General features: G+C 45.2%; 1 protein-coding gene across 1 annotated transcript in view; it reads left to right on the top strand.

The window, feature by feature from the left end:
* The first annotated feature begins 4,486 nt into the window (after positions 1-4,486).
* LOC148035144 (protein transport protein SEC24 C-like) overlaps positions 4,487-14,960 on the top strand; it is a 64,202-nt gene continuing 53,728 nt past the window's right edge. Inside the window, exon 1 of the mRNA XM_087680114.1 lies at positions 4,487-5,816. Coding sequence (XP_087536240.1) covers positions 4,842-5,816 — 975 coding nt within the window. The 5' untranslated portion in view covers positions 4,487-4,841. The remainder of the gene's footprint in view (positions 5,817-14,960) is intronic.

The following is a 14,960-nucleotide window of genomic DNA, read 5'->3' on the forward strand; positions in this document are numbered from 1 at the left end:
AATTCCACGCGAAGCTGGTAGTCTGGGAATGGCAGGAAATCGAAAAGGACCCTTTCTCTTTCAGCTTCCTTATGCCTAATAGCCTGAGAAGGGTCCTGCCGATCAAAGTAATGGAGGAGGTGATCGCGGCTGGCAGCCGACTAGGCCAAAAATGGCTGGATGATAGGGCAAAGACCCCCACTCTGTGGGGCACGGAGAAAGCAAAATTTTGGCAAGACAAAGTGTACGAAGTGCCACACACCGTAAGGGGCTACGACTGCCAACCCCTCTGGAGAAGGTGAATATGCAATACTAATATGCTCGCCTGGATGGCATTTTGCAATACCCTACCCTACGAGAGGAACGACCCCACATTCATAGCGTATCCTCATAGGGTAGGCGTGGATTTTGTCACCACCCTCCATGGGAGGCATGACTTCCCCGTCATCTACAATTCCAATGCCACCTCCTTCGAGGATGCTCTACTTTTTGATTTAGGAAGCCTAACCGACTCCATAACGTGCTTCCTCACGAAATTCTCCTCTTGTCCTGATCTCGCTTTCATAACTACGTGTAATTACCTTAGGCTCCTTAAGCTCCTGCTCAAGCAAGCTCCGACACCGCAGGAAAATGGCTTGCCTCCCCTCTTTTTTGATCCCAATGGTATTGATAGCTGCGCTATGGCCCACTTAATGATGAGTATTACCTTCCTTTTGCCTAGCTATCGTAGAGGATATGAGTGGCAGCCAATTCACTAGGTGTAATCACCCCTTCCTATCCACCACCTCTCTCCACGTCCACATGAACCTGAAAGGGTACATGCAAAGCCACCAATTTTTACGCAAATCCATCCACCCTCCTTCCCCCCTCATTCAAGAGATGAGAATTAGACTTGGCTCTCATACTCCTGATGTAATACTATCCCTAAATGTATCCCCAAAAAAAAAAAAAAGAAGAGAAGAAGAAGAAGAAGAAAAGAAAAGCACGAACACCATTCCACACTGAGTGGACGAAAAAACTCACTTGCAGAACTACTTAGCACCACAAAAGCACGATCACTACACCTAGGGGTCCTTAAGTTAGGCATGTCCGGTGACTTCGGTCGGCTGGCTCCGCTCCTAACCCCCTAGCCCTTTTTGCTCCCCCACTTCACGCTTAGGGCACATCAAGGGCAGGACACACCTAGGGAGGTAACACTCACCTATGGTTAGACCTGTCACCTTAAGCTACTGGCACTGCATCCCCTTGGCACAAATGGGGTCCTCAAGTGTGGGACATCACCCAGGCTCGCCTGAGGTTAGACCCACCTCCCCATTCCACTAGCACGAGCACAATGCACCAACACGCTGAGAAAGCACCCCCCTTAGGTAGAGCACCGCACCTTCTCCTTCAAGTACCCCAAAAGCGCCAAACCACCAACTTCGGAGGCCCTCGTCCACCCATGACAACCAATTAGCTGCTCCGACAAACATCATTCTTAAGCTTCCACAAACACCTGAGTTTACATGTGGCCCTCACCCTTACACCAACCCAACGCTGAAGTGCCATGGGACTGGCACCCGTCTAGGAGGGGGTAATGTTAAACCCAAGTCGAGATGGTGAAAAAATGAAGGAAAAAGCAAAAGGAAGATGGAAAAAGAGCAAAGACACGTAGGCGGCCCCTAAAGATGAACCGGGGCAAAAAGTGCAACTTTAAATGAAAAGGCGCCTCAAAAAACTCAGAAAACTCTTGTAAAAGAGCACCAGGCTCCCTCCTGTGTCAATTGTAAAATATAAGATGGGTGTAGGCTAGAGGCACAAGGCTAGAAGAGGGAAAGGAAAAAAGGACCTTGCCACAATGGCCGGTCATGTAAAAAAGGGATGGGTGCCCATGGGATTTTAGGGTTTGTATATATAAAGTTCAAAAAGTGAATGAGAGCTCATTCTTTGGTGTGTGGCAACAAGAGTCTTCTTCTTCTTCTCTCCTTCTCATCTTCTTGCTTGTGTGTGCTCTTAAGAGAGGGAGTGTGAGAGTGTGAGGGAGTGTGTGTGTAAGAGTGAGAGATCAAGAGGGTGAAGCTCTTCACCATCTCCTCTTCTCTTCTTCTCTTATCTTCTCTCTTCTTACGCGCGCGGCTATGGAGGATGGAGCTTGGAGGTGGAGGAGGCTTGAGGATGCTTGAGCTTGCATCTAGGATCGTGGAGCTACCGGCGTGTGTAAGAGAGGAGGCAACTCATATCGGCACTAAGGTAAGCTCACTACACTCGTAGGATCGACGGCACGTCGGCTAGGTGAGAGATAACCATTAGAGCTCGCTTGGAACGCTTGAAACAATAAGCGGTCCGTGGGTCTTGGCGGTTGAGCGAAAGCTCCCACAAGTATCAATTAGCTAAGGAGGGCCAACATCTAGTCTCAACCAATATGGATTCGACTAGTATGATAGGAGTACATACACAGGCCTAGAGTAGAAGATACCTAGAATGAAAACCATCCAAGCTTGAGTAGTGAGTACTATAGTGGTGAATATAATTGGCAAAAGATGGCTCATTGTATGTGCTTATGAGAATGGGATGATCATTTTATATCATTGTATGCACAAAAAATGATCGTGCGATGAATGATCATACATAGAAATCCACATAAATATAATAATTAGACCACTTATTTAAACAACTAAATCAATAATCATAACAAGCATAGCATTGCTTATAGATTAAACACTGCGTACAGGAGGCTCCCATGTTTCTTGTGTATTTTACTTTGACAATGTTGGAAGCATATTATGAGAAACAATAGCAATGTTTATCAGTGAGTAGTTTGAATGTCATGTATTAGAAGGGAAGTATAGTGCGTGTGCATCTATATCATAGCAAAGCAGACCCATGCATCATTTGTAAGGAAGAAGTTCATGTATCATTGAAAATTTCCTTACAAGTGCGTGGGCGTGTTGTTCGGGGCCCAAGGGGGGACTTGATCCAGAAATAGGGTGCAAAGTATCATTAGGATAATCTTGTCCTTTTTGTTGTAAGTGCTCAGAAATTGATAAACTTTCTTATCATCTATCTCATGGTTCATGTGCTTGGTATGATGATGCTTAGTTCTTGTAAGCCTCTACTTGTCTAACTTGAAAGTTGTAAGTCTCCACCTCTCCAACACTAGAATATATTAGCTTCTTAAGCAAGCTACCCTTATGTACAATATCATCAACAAACATGTTAGAGGGTGAGTGGGGTTTTTACGATTATCCTTGTGCTACCTTAGTGTGCAGTAAATATTTCATGATATAACTGATGAGTTTAATATACTTATGAGAAAGCCTGCTTATTGTAAGATTTTATATTTTATATGCACAGTATTGCCAAGTTCTCACATCAAAAGAAACACTCACATTATCACAGTAGAATAGATTGCGGTGCACACATATATGCATCAGAAAATAAATTGTCATTGAAAACATACTGGTATGCTTGCTCAGAAGGAAAGCTTTATTAGAGCTACATCACGTCAAACCCTTCAAAAGATTCTTTAAAAAAGCACTCGATCAAAGGCTTGAAAAGAGCTATAAGAGATCAGAGAATTCAAAATCATCAAAACATTGTGCCCTTCAAAAGCTTCTTATAAGTAACACTTGGTTGAAAGCTCGAAAATGGCCATAAGAGATAAATTTGTTTGAAATCATAAAGATCGAAAAAATATTGATCAAAACCTTGATATCTCACTTTTTTGTTAGAAGATTCATCAAAACATCACACTCTTCGAAAGCTTCTTATAAACAACACCTAACTGAAGGCTCGAAAAGAGCCATAAGAGATCAAATTATTTGAAATCATGAAGATTAAAAAAATATTGATCAAAACCTTAATATCTCACTTTTCAGTCGGAAGATTCATACAACCAAAGCTTGTTTGATGGTGGAAGCTCTAAGATTGTTCATAAGAAAGGTATAGATAGAAGAGAAACTCCCATATCTTCTAATAAAAATTAGAAGGCACGGTGGAGAATTTCAAAAGTATTAGAGTAATTAAAGACCAAAATTAATAACAACAATAAATAATGTTGCTTATGTGAAGAATATTAAAGATATATTAATATGCAATGCATGAGAGTTTTGAGACATGTTGCAAGACATGGTGCTATTTGATAGGGATTTATGAAAGATAATTTTCCTGGAATAATATAATTCAACCCAAATGCAAGGGAATGCTATGGCCTCCCCTTTGGAAGGAAGGGGACATTAGAATTGTCAACGAGTCGTAGCTTAGGTGGTAGAGGCAGGTGTCTGAAGTTGTGATGATGTGCGGATCGATTCCTCGCAACTGGTTGCTATGCAGCTCTATGACGCTTGCCAACCGGGAACGTCCCAAAAAAACCCACAAGGCAACACATTTAAAAAAAAAAACACACCACAATGCAAACATCCTCAAACTACCACCACATTGCAAACATCCTCAAACTACCACCAGGAAATGAATATTAAGCGATAATCATGTACTAATCAGGCTTAATAAAAACATAAACCAAATACACAAAACAAGCAGCTTTCTTCCTGCCTTTCGTCTTCCTCTAGCGTGCTGGCCTTCTTTCTGGCTCCTTCGGCATCGTAAAAGCCTGATTTATATTTTGATTTTGTTCAATTTTCCGCCATAGCCACCGCCACAGCCTGCTTGCACGATTGCCGTATCGGCAATCCATTCTATTATCGGCGCATACACAGAGTAGCCAGAGCTGTCTGTTGATCATCGGATGCATCATTGATGCAGATCGTGCCTGTCTCGACTGTATCTTGAACAGATCTTGTCCTGCAAGTGTAGATTTACATGCGTTTGGGAGACGAAGTGGCGTATTAACAGATATTTGAGCTGACAGATTGACAGGAGAATCCATGGCGTCTCAACGGCCCTATGGCAATCCCCCCTCTTCATATCCTCCTCCATACCAGGCCCCCTTTCAGAGCTCATCTGCCCCACCATCAGGTAACATAAATACAGGTATGCAGAATCTCAATTTGGGACGGCCATTATATCCTCCTCCTGCAGATGTCCCTCCAGGGACCAGGCCATACAATGTGCCAACAAATCCCCTGCCATCGTCATCTGCATCACCTTTGCCATCAGGGCCTCCACCGGGAATGCGCCCTCCATATCCAACGGGACCTCCCAGCCGCCCCCCCTTTAGTGCAGCGCCGAGCAGTGGTGTTGCGCCTCCATCACTTGCTGCAGCCCCTGGCAGTGGTGTCCCACAGTACGGTCCCAGCATGGCAAACATGCCTCCTTTTGGTGCACCTCCTAGCAGCGGAGTCGCAGCTCCATCCAGTGCGATTACGAACACCAGGATCTCACCCCCTGTGATGGCGAATGGACCTCCTGGTCAGGCTCCTTCTGTGGTTCCTCGGACCAATCTTCCATTCAGTTCAGCATCTCCACTGTCTACTCAGGGCAACCTCCCTGGGAGAGTCGGTCCAGCTGGGCCCCCTTTTGCTTCAATCCCTCCACTTTCTTCTCAAGCAAGCCTGCCTGGACGAGTTGCCTCTACTGTACAGACTACAGCAAACCAAGTGCCACAAGGTGGTGCTTCAAATGGGCTGGTATATCAACAGATGCCATCTATGTCACCTGTTGTACCAATGAGCGCTCCAGGCCAACCCCAAGGAGTGGTGGGTGCTGCTGGTGCTATGCAACAAGGTACTGCAATGTATCCTCAAAGACCAACCGCTCAGTTCCCATGGAGACCGCCCCAATCTCAGCCCATACCATACACTGGTGAAGGTGTATATGGGAGTGCAGGAGTCTCGACAACAGCAGCACAGCCTCCAACATGGTCCATGACATCAACTCCTCCTTTCCCAGGAGTAACTCCTGTAAGTCATTTGGTCTGCTTTATGCAGAAGAGGTGGGGAGGGAAGAACGTGTATTAAGGTGTGCTTGAGGTTAAGGAAATAATTTGAGGTAAATGTCTCCTTATAAAGGAACAAACAATCATTTGGTAGACATTCAGGGAGAGAAGCAAAAGTAAGATTATCATGCTTTATACCCCAAGTGTATAAGATCATTTGTTAGCTTCTCTATGTAAGCCTTTTTGGAGGAGATAAAACAGTTAAGCTGGTCCATGTGCAAGATTGGCAACAGTCCAAAAGCCACTGTACTGTGGCAACCTAAAGTCACGTTCTTCTAGGATTATTGTTTCTTTGTAGTTGAAGTCTGTTTGACCTTTGAAGGAGCCCCTTACTTCACAATTTGGAAACATAGCCATTTTGAAAATTGAAGGTTGAAGTCTTTGAGTAAAGATGACCAAGTTTTCAGTTAGCTTCCTAACTTTCACTATATGATTGACTTGGGGTACTCATTGTTAGTAGCTGCACCAGTTTTGTTTCAGAATAGAGTAGCATTCGTACTTTCTAGTCAACAGGTAGCTCTTTTGATTCAGAAAAGCAGCTTCATTGATTTTAAGTCGAAGAATATAACATACAGCTATAATACTGTGGGGTTGTGTTTCTATGCACAAGTTGCTTTGGCCTTACACAAAATGTTCTAGCACATATTGACTTGCATTTGAAAGTTTTTGAGATAAGACACATGCTTGAATGACCACAACCTTGGTGGCACCACATTGCGAACGACATTGATTGTCTTTCGTTTGGACACTACTTGGCCATGTAGCCTGTTTGCCCACATTTAAAACACATTGCTTCTTTCATGAGGCTTTGTTTTCCTTCTTTAGAAAGCTGCTTGCCTTGTGGATATATGTTGGAGCTGCATTGAGGAGCATTAGGAGGTGCATCGGACCCCATCTTCTTTTAATTTGATGGCTGCTTTTGCTGTTGTTTTTATCCCTTTTTGGGCGTTGAATACTCCTTTGGACGAGGTGGTCTATTCTTATCATTCTTTTGGAAATTCGAATAACATGGCCGACATCTTCATGAAGGCCCTTCCCGTTTCTTCTATGCTCCATCACATGTGTCTTCTCAGCCTTCACTCACTTCCAAGATTTGAGAGGGAGTGTTAGCAATCACGATTCTATTCATTCCTTTTTGTGTGTCATCTTTTGTTTGTTAGCCTTCACTCACTCCCAAGATTTGAGAGTGTGTTAGCAATCTTGATTCTATTCATTCCTTTTGTGTGCCATCTTTGGACAATTGTGTTGAGCAAGTATAGTTAAAGGCTGTAATTAAAACCAAATTTTTGTTCATTTTCGCTTCATTTAACTCTATAAAAACGGCCCCAAAGATATCTGATAATGTCATAAAAAATACTTTTATTTGAGATAGTAGCCATCTCAACCTCTCCAAGAGTTGTTGCTTACTACAAGGAGCTGCCACATTGTTATTGGAGGTGCTGCCGAGCTTGTTTCCTATGGCCATCTGTTAGAGCTGCCACTTGTATTGGAGGACCATTGTCTGTTGTCTCAACGTGTTGCCCTATTGCCTTGCCATGTCATCACATGCTTGGGACTGCTGCAGCCTGCATTTTCACATCTATAGCTTGGGTTTTGCTACTTGAACAAAGTGCTGACATTGTCATCTTCACCATCATCTATGCTTGTTGGGATATTTTTCAGCTAGTATACTCTCTGTTTTGCTGCTTGGAGGTCATACCCACATCTTCCTACGGCTTGGAGGACTGCATTTCACTCCCTCCATTGCTACCACATCATTAGACTAATGATGGACTGGTGTTGCTGTATTTTGGGATCCATCTTGAGTACGACGCATTATCAGAGCTGTCACAAGACTGTGACAACTATTACCTTTTTGTTGATTTCTTTATTACATATTTTATTTGGTTTTTCTTTTTGGAAGAATCCCTCTTGAAATCTAAACGGTTGAGTTGCATGGCCAGTATGTGAAACAGACAGGAATGTCTAGTGAGTTAAGACTGGATAGTTAAGGTCCAGTATAAGTCTGGAAGAGACTGATAGATTGACAAGCCTGGAAGAGACTTGTGAAAGTGTATATGGACAAGTGTGTTGAAGAACTAGCCTGGAAGAGACTAGTTCAAAGTGAAGATGGACAAATTTGCAAGAGATTAGTCCATGTGGGGTCATCAGTGGAAATTCACTTTCAGTTGAGCTACATTACAGATTTGGATGTAGCCTTAGTCTGCAAAGATGGTTAGAAGACTAGTGGGATGCAATGGAAGCAACTCCTAAAATTTAGGGAGTTACTATTTTTGGACCTCAGAATCTGTTCGCGTCATTATCTTCGTTTTTGCACGAGGATCAATCCTTTGGTCTGTGCCGGGGTCAAATTCTGCACCGAGCATGGAGAATTTTAGACCGGAAGGCTGGAACGGGAAATATCTTCCAGTGCTGCCACTTGGCACAAAGTTGTGCACTTACCTCTTTAAAGAGGGCTGGCGTGCAGTTTTTTTTGATGTAAAGGGGCTCATTTGTAAAAAACAGCTGCAGATGGAGAGCTCTTGAGAGCTGGTCTACCTTGTCTATGATGCACAGCGGGCTGAGCTTGCTTCCTACTCTCTCTCTCTCTCCCTGATAGTATGGTTATGCTGCAAAATCAAGGGCCTTTCTTCTGATTCAGGCACAGTTGTGTGGAATATGCTGTTTTTGCATGAGGCAAGAGCCTTTTTTCTCCAGGAACAGGAGCAGTTGTTTGCTGCCCACAAGCAGGAACAGGTGAGGGTGGTAACCTCACCAAGCAAGTGTCTGAAACAGCACTAAATCAGTTCTGATTCTGGACTGTTCAAAGGTTAATTCAGAGCCCAATTGATGTCAGAATCAAGGGGCACTTGGCCCAGATGATGCAGGACAGTGCAGGGAACAATATGAGCTGAGAACAGGTGTCAGAACAGGTCTGAACCAGTAATTACAGTGGGCTGAACAGTACAGGGAACAGTATGAGTTGTAAACAGGTTTCAGAACAGGTCTGAACCAGTAATTACAGCTGGCTGAAATGGTCAATTCTGCACTCCAACCAGAAGATTCAGACTTGGGCAGAGTTTCCCGTCCTGGTCGGCTTGTTTTGGGTCAGTAATTGTATTGTTATGTTGCCAAACTTCACCCAGAATAGGTGAAAGACAGCCCATTTTACTCTCTCTCTTTTTAAAAATAAAGAAATACCGCAAGGGGCGCCTAACTTAGGGGCCAACAGGGTGTCTGTGTGGCAACAGGAGCATTTTAGCTTCCTGTTTTTCTTCTTGATTCTGTCTTTAAGTTTAGGTAAAGTGGATGACTGTAAATTGGGTGAAAGCATTTATATATTTTGGTTGTACACTACCGCCCTTCCTTGTGAACAAGCCGGTTTCAAGAGCTGTTCTCACCATCTTTGATACCGCTTTGAACTCACCTCTATTGAGCTCAAAAAATGCATTACAAACTGATTCTCTCTTTAAAACAGCCCCAAAACATGTAAATTACCTTTAGTTTCATTAAACTGTGGGCTGTCCTAGAGAGTGTATGGGTCTCATAAGCCAAACCCTAATTTGGGAGGATTCATTTATCTATAAATAGATAGGCTGCCCAGTCCCATCCCTTATCTTGTAGGTTTCAGCCATCAGCTCTCCCTCCAGTGGTTGTCTAGCCCCTCATGATTGCTGCCACGTCATCAGCAGCCCTTGGCGCCTTGTCCATTGTTGCCGGCTACTAATTCCAGTTGTTGGTGACTAGTTTTTGCCCCTCTTGTCAGTTGTGTTTATAGTTTGAGCCGGCTGCCCTATTTTTTAGGCACTTCCAATGCACGTTGCAGCTTGTTGCAGTGCAAGCCCTAGTCAAGGTTGTCTTCACCTTCCTTTGATGTTGCCCAGCTTCCCACAACGTGGTGATTAGTTGCCATAATCTTTAGGTATTTACATTGCTGTGTTTACTTGTTCCAGTCCCAGAGACTGCTACATTTTGGTTTCCAGCCTGTTGTTCTTCAACTTTCAGCCTGATCTCAGCTCCCACTGGTAGTTACAACACTCCGGTTTTGGAGAGTCATTTCCTGGCCAATGGAGTGCCACATCAGCAGTATAGACAGCGCAAAGGAGCCACGTCAGCAGGCGTAGGTGCCACGTGGCACAACAGCAGTTGGACAGGATTTCCGTGTTATTTTCTGTTATTTATAGCAGACTGGTCCAGCACTTTTACATCTCGGATCTTGAGATCTGAGAGAGCGAGCTTGCTGTGACTGATGGCACGTGGGGTGACGGAGATCGAGGTCCTCAAGGCGGAGACACACGTAGATATGTATATTTTCTGCACTCCTATACAACATACTACACTGTAGATTTTTTGTGTTTCACTGTCTTCTCTCTCTCTCTCTCTTCTCTCTGTGCTCACTATCTCAATCTTTGTCCTACGCTTCCGCATCGTTGCACTTTGACATGGTATCTGAATAGTGAAATTGGATTGACTGATTGAAGAACCTACATGAAGAGGAGATTTCAGTGTGTCAGAAGTGGAGCAGCGGTGGAAGCATAAACATGTGCTGAAATAAACTGCTGAAACACAAGACAAAAAGAGAAAAGAAAGAACACGATACAGATGAGAACTCAGATGTATGCACGGGAAATGGAATCCATATATCTGAACACGAGACAGTCGCATACAACAGTGAGTCACTGGCTGCGTGGGCACTGGCACTGGCTCCTCTCTCCACAGAGTCTGCAGATGGTGAAGATGAAGTATACAACTGAGGAGGAGCCACTGAGTATAAATAGGCTGAAAAAGTGGGGAGCAATAATGCTGGTCGGACAGCATTTAATGCTGGCCGACTGGTGCATAAAATGCCCCAATGGCATAAAATGCCACACCAAAAAAATACCTAAAATGCCCAGATCAAGCTCAGACTCACACATGAGCTGACAAATACTCTGCTAACACCCTCTCTCAGATCATGGGTGATCTGATACAAGACAATAGTACAATGAAAAGGGATCATAAACTATACAACATAGAACCACCAAGTAGAACCATGGATACCCAAGTAGTGGGTGATCAAGCCACCACCAAGGTGCCTCGGAGAGAACCTGATGTCGATTGTACCAAACACTTGAAAATAGAGAAGATCATAGCATGTCTCTGTGTCCATCACCAATGTCTCGCAATAGCATACAAGACCAGCCTGTCAAAAATGCCGCTGAACATATGTGACCATGGATTCCCCGCCTTTGGCCAAACCGCCAAAGTGTCCCCTCATGTGAGCTCCAGACGAAAGCCTCCCGCTCTCTGTCAGATAACCAGCTCATCATGAACCTGGATGTCAATCCCAGCTCCAGGATTTGATTCCGCCAGACTGAAGTCGATGCGTCAGGAACGTCCCTCTTTGGAACCTGTGCACCTGTATAAAAGTATAGATGAGGCCCGGCTGCCCCATCTGAACACCCGCTCACACTCCCTCTCTGGCACAAGAGAGTTGTGAGGGATGACCTCATCACCACCACTAGAAAGCAGCCGAGGAAGGGGCCACCAAGCCCTTCCCGCGATCCGAAGAAGAGGATCCCTTCCGCGCCTTGGACTTTACCTTGGTCGGAGGATCTGAGTCGGAGTCGAATGAAGGAGAGAACTCATCGGTAGAGTCAACATCCCGCTTCGTCTTCTGCTCCTTCCTGGAAGCCGCTAACTTCTTGCAGTCCTTCCGCAAATGTCCCTTCTTGCCACAGTGGTAACACTGGGCCTTCGACTTCTTCTTCCCGTCACCCCTCTCTGAAGCTACATAAGCCTCACCTCCATAATGTGCCGGAAGCCGCCCCTGTAATCTCAAGGATGCCTCATGCTCAAGAAGCATCGAGGACATATGTGTAAAACTGACAGGAGTCGATGATGTCTGCACCCGCAAAGCATTGGCCACTCCATCAAACTCCGGGGGGAGCTTGTAGAGGACCGTCCCGACAAGATGCACCTCGGGAAGAGCAGATTGCATGTGCCGAAGCTGGTCCTGTACCTGCGTAACACGAAGAAGAAAAGATTGAATAGTATCTTTCGGCTCAAACTTCATCTGCTGGAGCTGGCCATAAAGTGTGACGGCCCGCATGGTGGAAGGTGCCTCGTACATCTGCTGCAACTTCTGCCATACTTCAGGAGATGTTCTACAGGAGGTAACCGCCGGTAAGACCGCTTTAGAAATACACCAAAGCAACGCCGAGTAAGCATGGGCATCGTCCGAGTCCCATGTGAGCACCGCTTCCTCAGGGTTGTCCTCATCAAAGTCTTCAGGAAGAGGAAAAGGACGGAGAGGTCGAGGAATAGCTCCACAGACGATGTACCATAACCGCTTCTGCACAAACCAAGCTTTCATGACAGCACTCCATGTGAGATAATCAGGTCCATGTAACTTATCATCAGTGGAAGTGCACGGAGGAGCCATATGGAGAGGAGAAGTAGAGAAGAGATGGAATTGAGAGAGGAAACACAGCCAAAACACAAGCACAGACTGCAAAAAATGAGAGTTCACATGCAAGATAACCCAAAATCTGATCAATAGAAGACAAAATCTGCTGCAGAAAGTTAAAAAATCAGTCAAAAACTGCCAAAAACAGCAAAAACGGCCTGAAGTAACAGTCACCCAGCCACGAGAGATGCTGAAGAAGCAAAACGCAGGCTGTAAACTGGAGAAAAACAGGTAGAAAGCTGTCGCCAGCAGCTGCAGATGAAAAACGCAGGCAGCAGAGGGTGCGAAGGCAGCAGGCGATGGCAAAACTGCAAAAAACGCAGGTCAAACAAGTCGCCTGTATTGAGCAGCAGCAGTCTTGAAATCAGCAAGAAAACACAGCAGGAGCACAGATCCTGAAATCTGATACCATGTCAGAAGTGGAGCAGCGGTGGAAGCATAAACATGTGCTGAAATAAACTGCTGAAACACAAGACAAAAAGAGAAAAGAAAGAACACGATACAGATGAGAACTCAGATGTATGCACGGGAAATGGAATCCATATATCTGAACACGAGACAGTCGCATACAACAGTGAGTCACTGGCTGCGTGGGCACTGGCACTGGCTCCTCTCTCCACAGAGTCTGCAGATGGTGAAGATGAAGTATACAACTGAGGAGGAGCCACTGAGTATAAATAGGCTGAAAAAGTGGGGAGCAATAATGCTGGTCGGATAGCATTTAATGCTGGCCGACTGGTGCATAAAATGCCCCAATGGCATAAAATGCCACACCAGAAAAATACCTAAAATACCTAATAAAAATGCCCAGCCCAGATCAAGCTCAGACTCACACATGAGCTGGCAAATACTCTACTAACACAGTGCGACACAAGACTGCGTTTTCAGCATTCGAGGGCGAGCAGGAGGGCTGCGGATCGAAACAAGGCTGAAGCAAGTGTGGGCATGCGGGAAAGGAGTCTAGTTGGTGAATTTGCTGCAGGTTATTGCTGTTCGAAGGGGAGGAAGGCTGTGTTTTAGGCCTTCTGCTGCAGATTTTACCTTTTCATTGCCTCTGGTAGCTGAAGAAGGTTTGGGAAGTAGAGGAAACAGCCGTAAGAGGCTGCGTTTACATAGTCAGAGGGAGGCTGATTTTGCATTTGTGCAGGCATTGCAGGTAAACATGTCTACAGAGACTGATTTGGAGTTCTAGGTGATCATGGACAGGAAGGTGCCTGTCCTACCGGCTCTTCTATTAGATCAGAAGCTTGATGGTGATAATTACTGCATTTGGTGCGTGATGATGTTGGCCATTTTGGAGTCTTATGATTTGGCAAAGCTTGTGGTGGAGGAGATTAATAGGCCCTCAGTGAGAGATGAGTCCAAACTCTCTTCCAATGCTTGTGCAGAGTTGACCAAGGGCCAGTCTGATTGGGACAAACTGAATGCCAAGATTCGTTCTTTTTTTTTTCTGTCTTGTACTACAGCCGTGATAGCTCACATCGAGCACTTGAAGGTGGCTCAAGAGATACGACCAGATGTATAACCTAATGACCCTGATGAAGAGGGTTTCTTTGGAGGTGCAGATGCGGACCTTGTCCGTGAATAAGTCTTCTTGGCTTCGGGAACACATCAACAAGCTTCGGTAGCTTCAGATGCAGGTTCAAAATTCGGGGAAGCCTATTTTCTCCGGAGACGTGGTGATCACCTTATTGTCCCAGTTGCCACCACGATTCGGTACATTTTATTCTACTCTTATTGCATCAAGGCAGGAGTTGACTCTTTGGTGGGAAGAGTTGGTTCCTGTGGTCTTGGACCAAGAGGAACAGTTGAAGGGATAGAATGCTTCCAAATCGGAGGCATTGGTTGGTCAAGCCTCTCAGAAGAAGGGGAAGGACCAAAAGAAGAAGAAGGAGGATAACACATCCAAGAAGGACAAGGAGAAGGAATCAATTTGCCATATTTGTGGTAAAACTGGTAATTGGAAGAAGAATTGCCCCGACAAAGACAAAAAGGGCACCAAGAATAAGGACCTGAAGGATTCTGGAGCAGTGGCTGCACCCTACAGCTGCTTTTCTATACTTAGCGGTCATTGAGGACTCTTCACAGAAGACTTTTGATGCTGCAATGACAGCTCCCCAGACTCGTGAGTGGATTGTGGACAGTGGTGCCTCACGGCACATGACTCCTTCTCCTGCTGGTGTTTCCCATTTGCGACCTTTGCGTGGGCAAATTCTCATTGGAGACAACTCTTTTGTGTCTATTGCTGCGCGGGGTGAGATGCAGCTGATTCCAGATAGACATGGTGGTACCCATACTTCCGAGGTGTTGCATGTGCCAAGCTTGGGCTATCATTTGCTTTCGGTCAATAAGATTTGTTCTCTTGGTCTCTTGGTGGAGTTTGATGCTCGAGTTCTTGATCGTGGATCGAGGCAGGTTCTCTTTGCAAGGTATGAGGAGAATGGCATCTACAAATTGAAGTCTTCTATAGCCCATGGACGAACTTGGAATGCCATCGGGTACCCTTGATGACACCGTGGGCGAGCATCCACGCGACGAGAACCTCGCGCACATAAAGGCAACGAGGTAGAAAAGATCAAGTCATAGAATTTTTTGTTTTGTTTTGTGAGTCGGGTGTGCACCTTCATGCTATGCAAGCCATAGAATCCACCTCGCGGAGGGCGCATGTCCACGCGAAGAAGA

This window comes from Lygodium microphyllum, chromosome 6, assembly GCF_053477565.2.
Source record: "Lygodium microphyllum isolate KBCC chromosome 6, Lygodium_microphyllum_v1.1.10, whole genome shotgun sequence".
Classification (NCBI taxonomy): domain Eukaryota; kingdom Viridiplantae; phylum Streptophyta; class Polypodiopsida; order Schizaeales; family Lygodiaceae; genus Lygodium; species Lygodium microphyllum.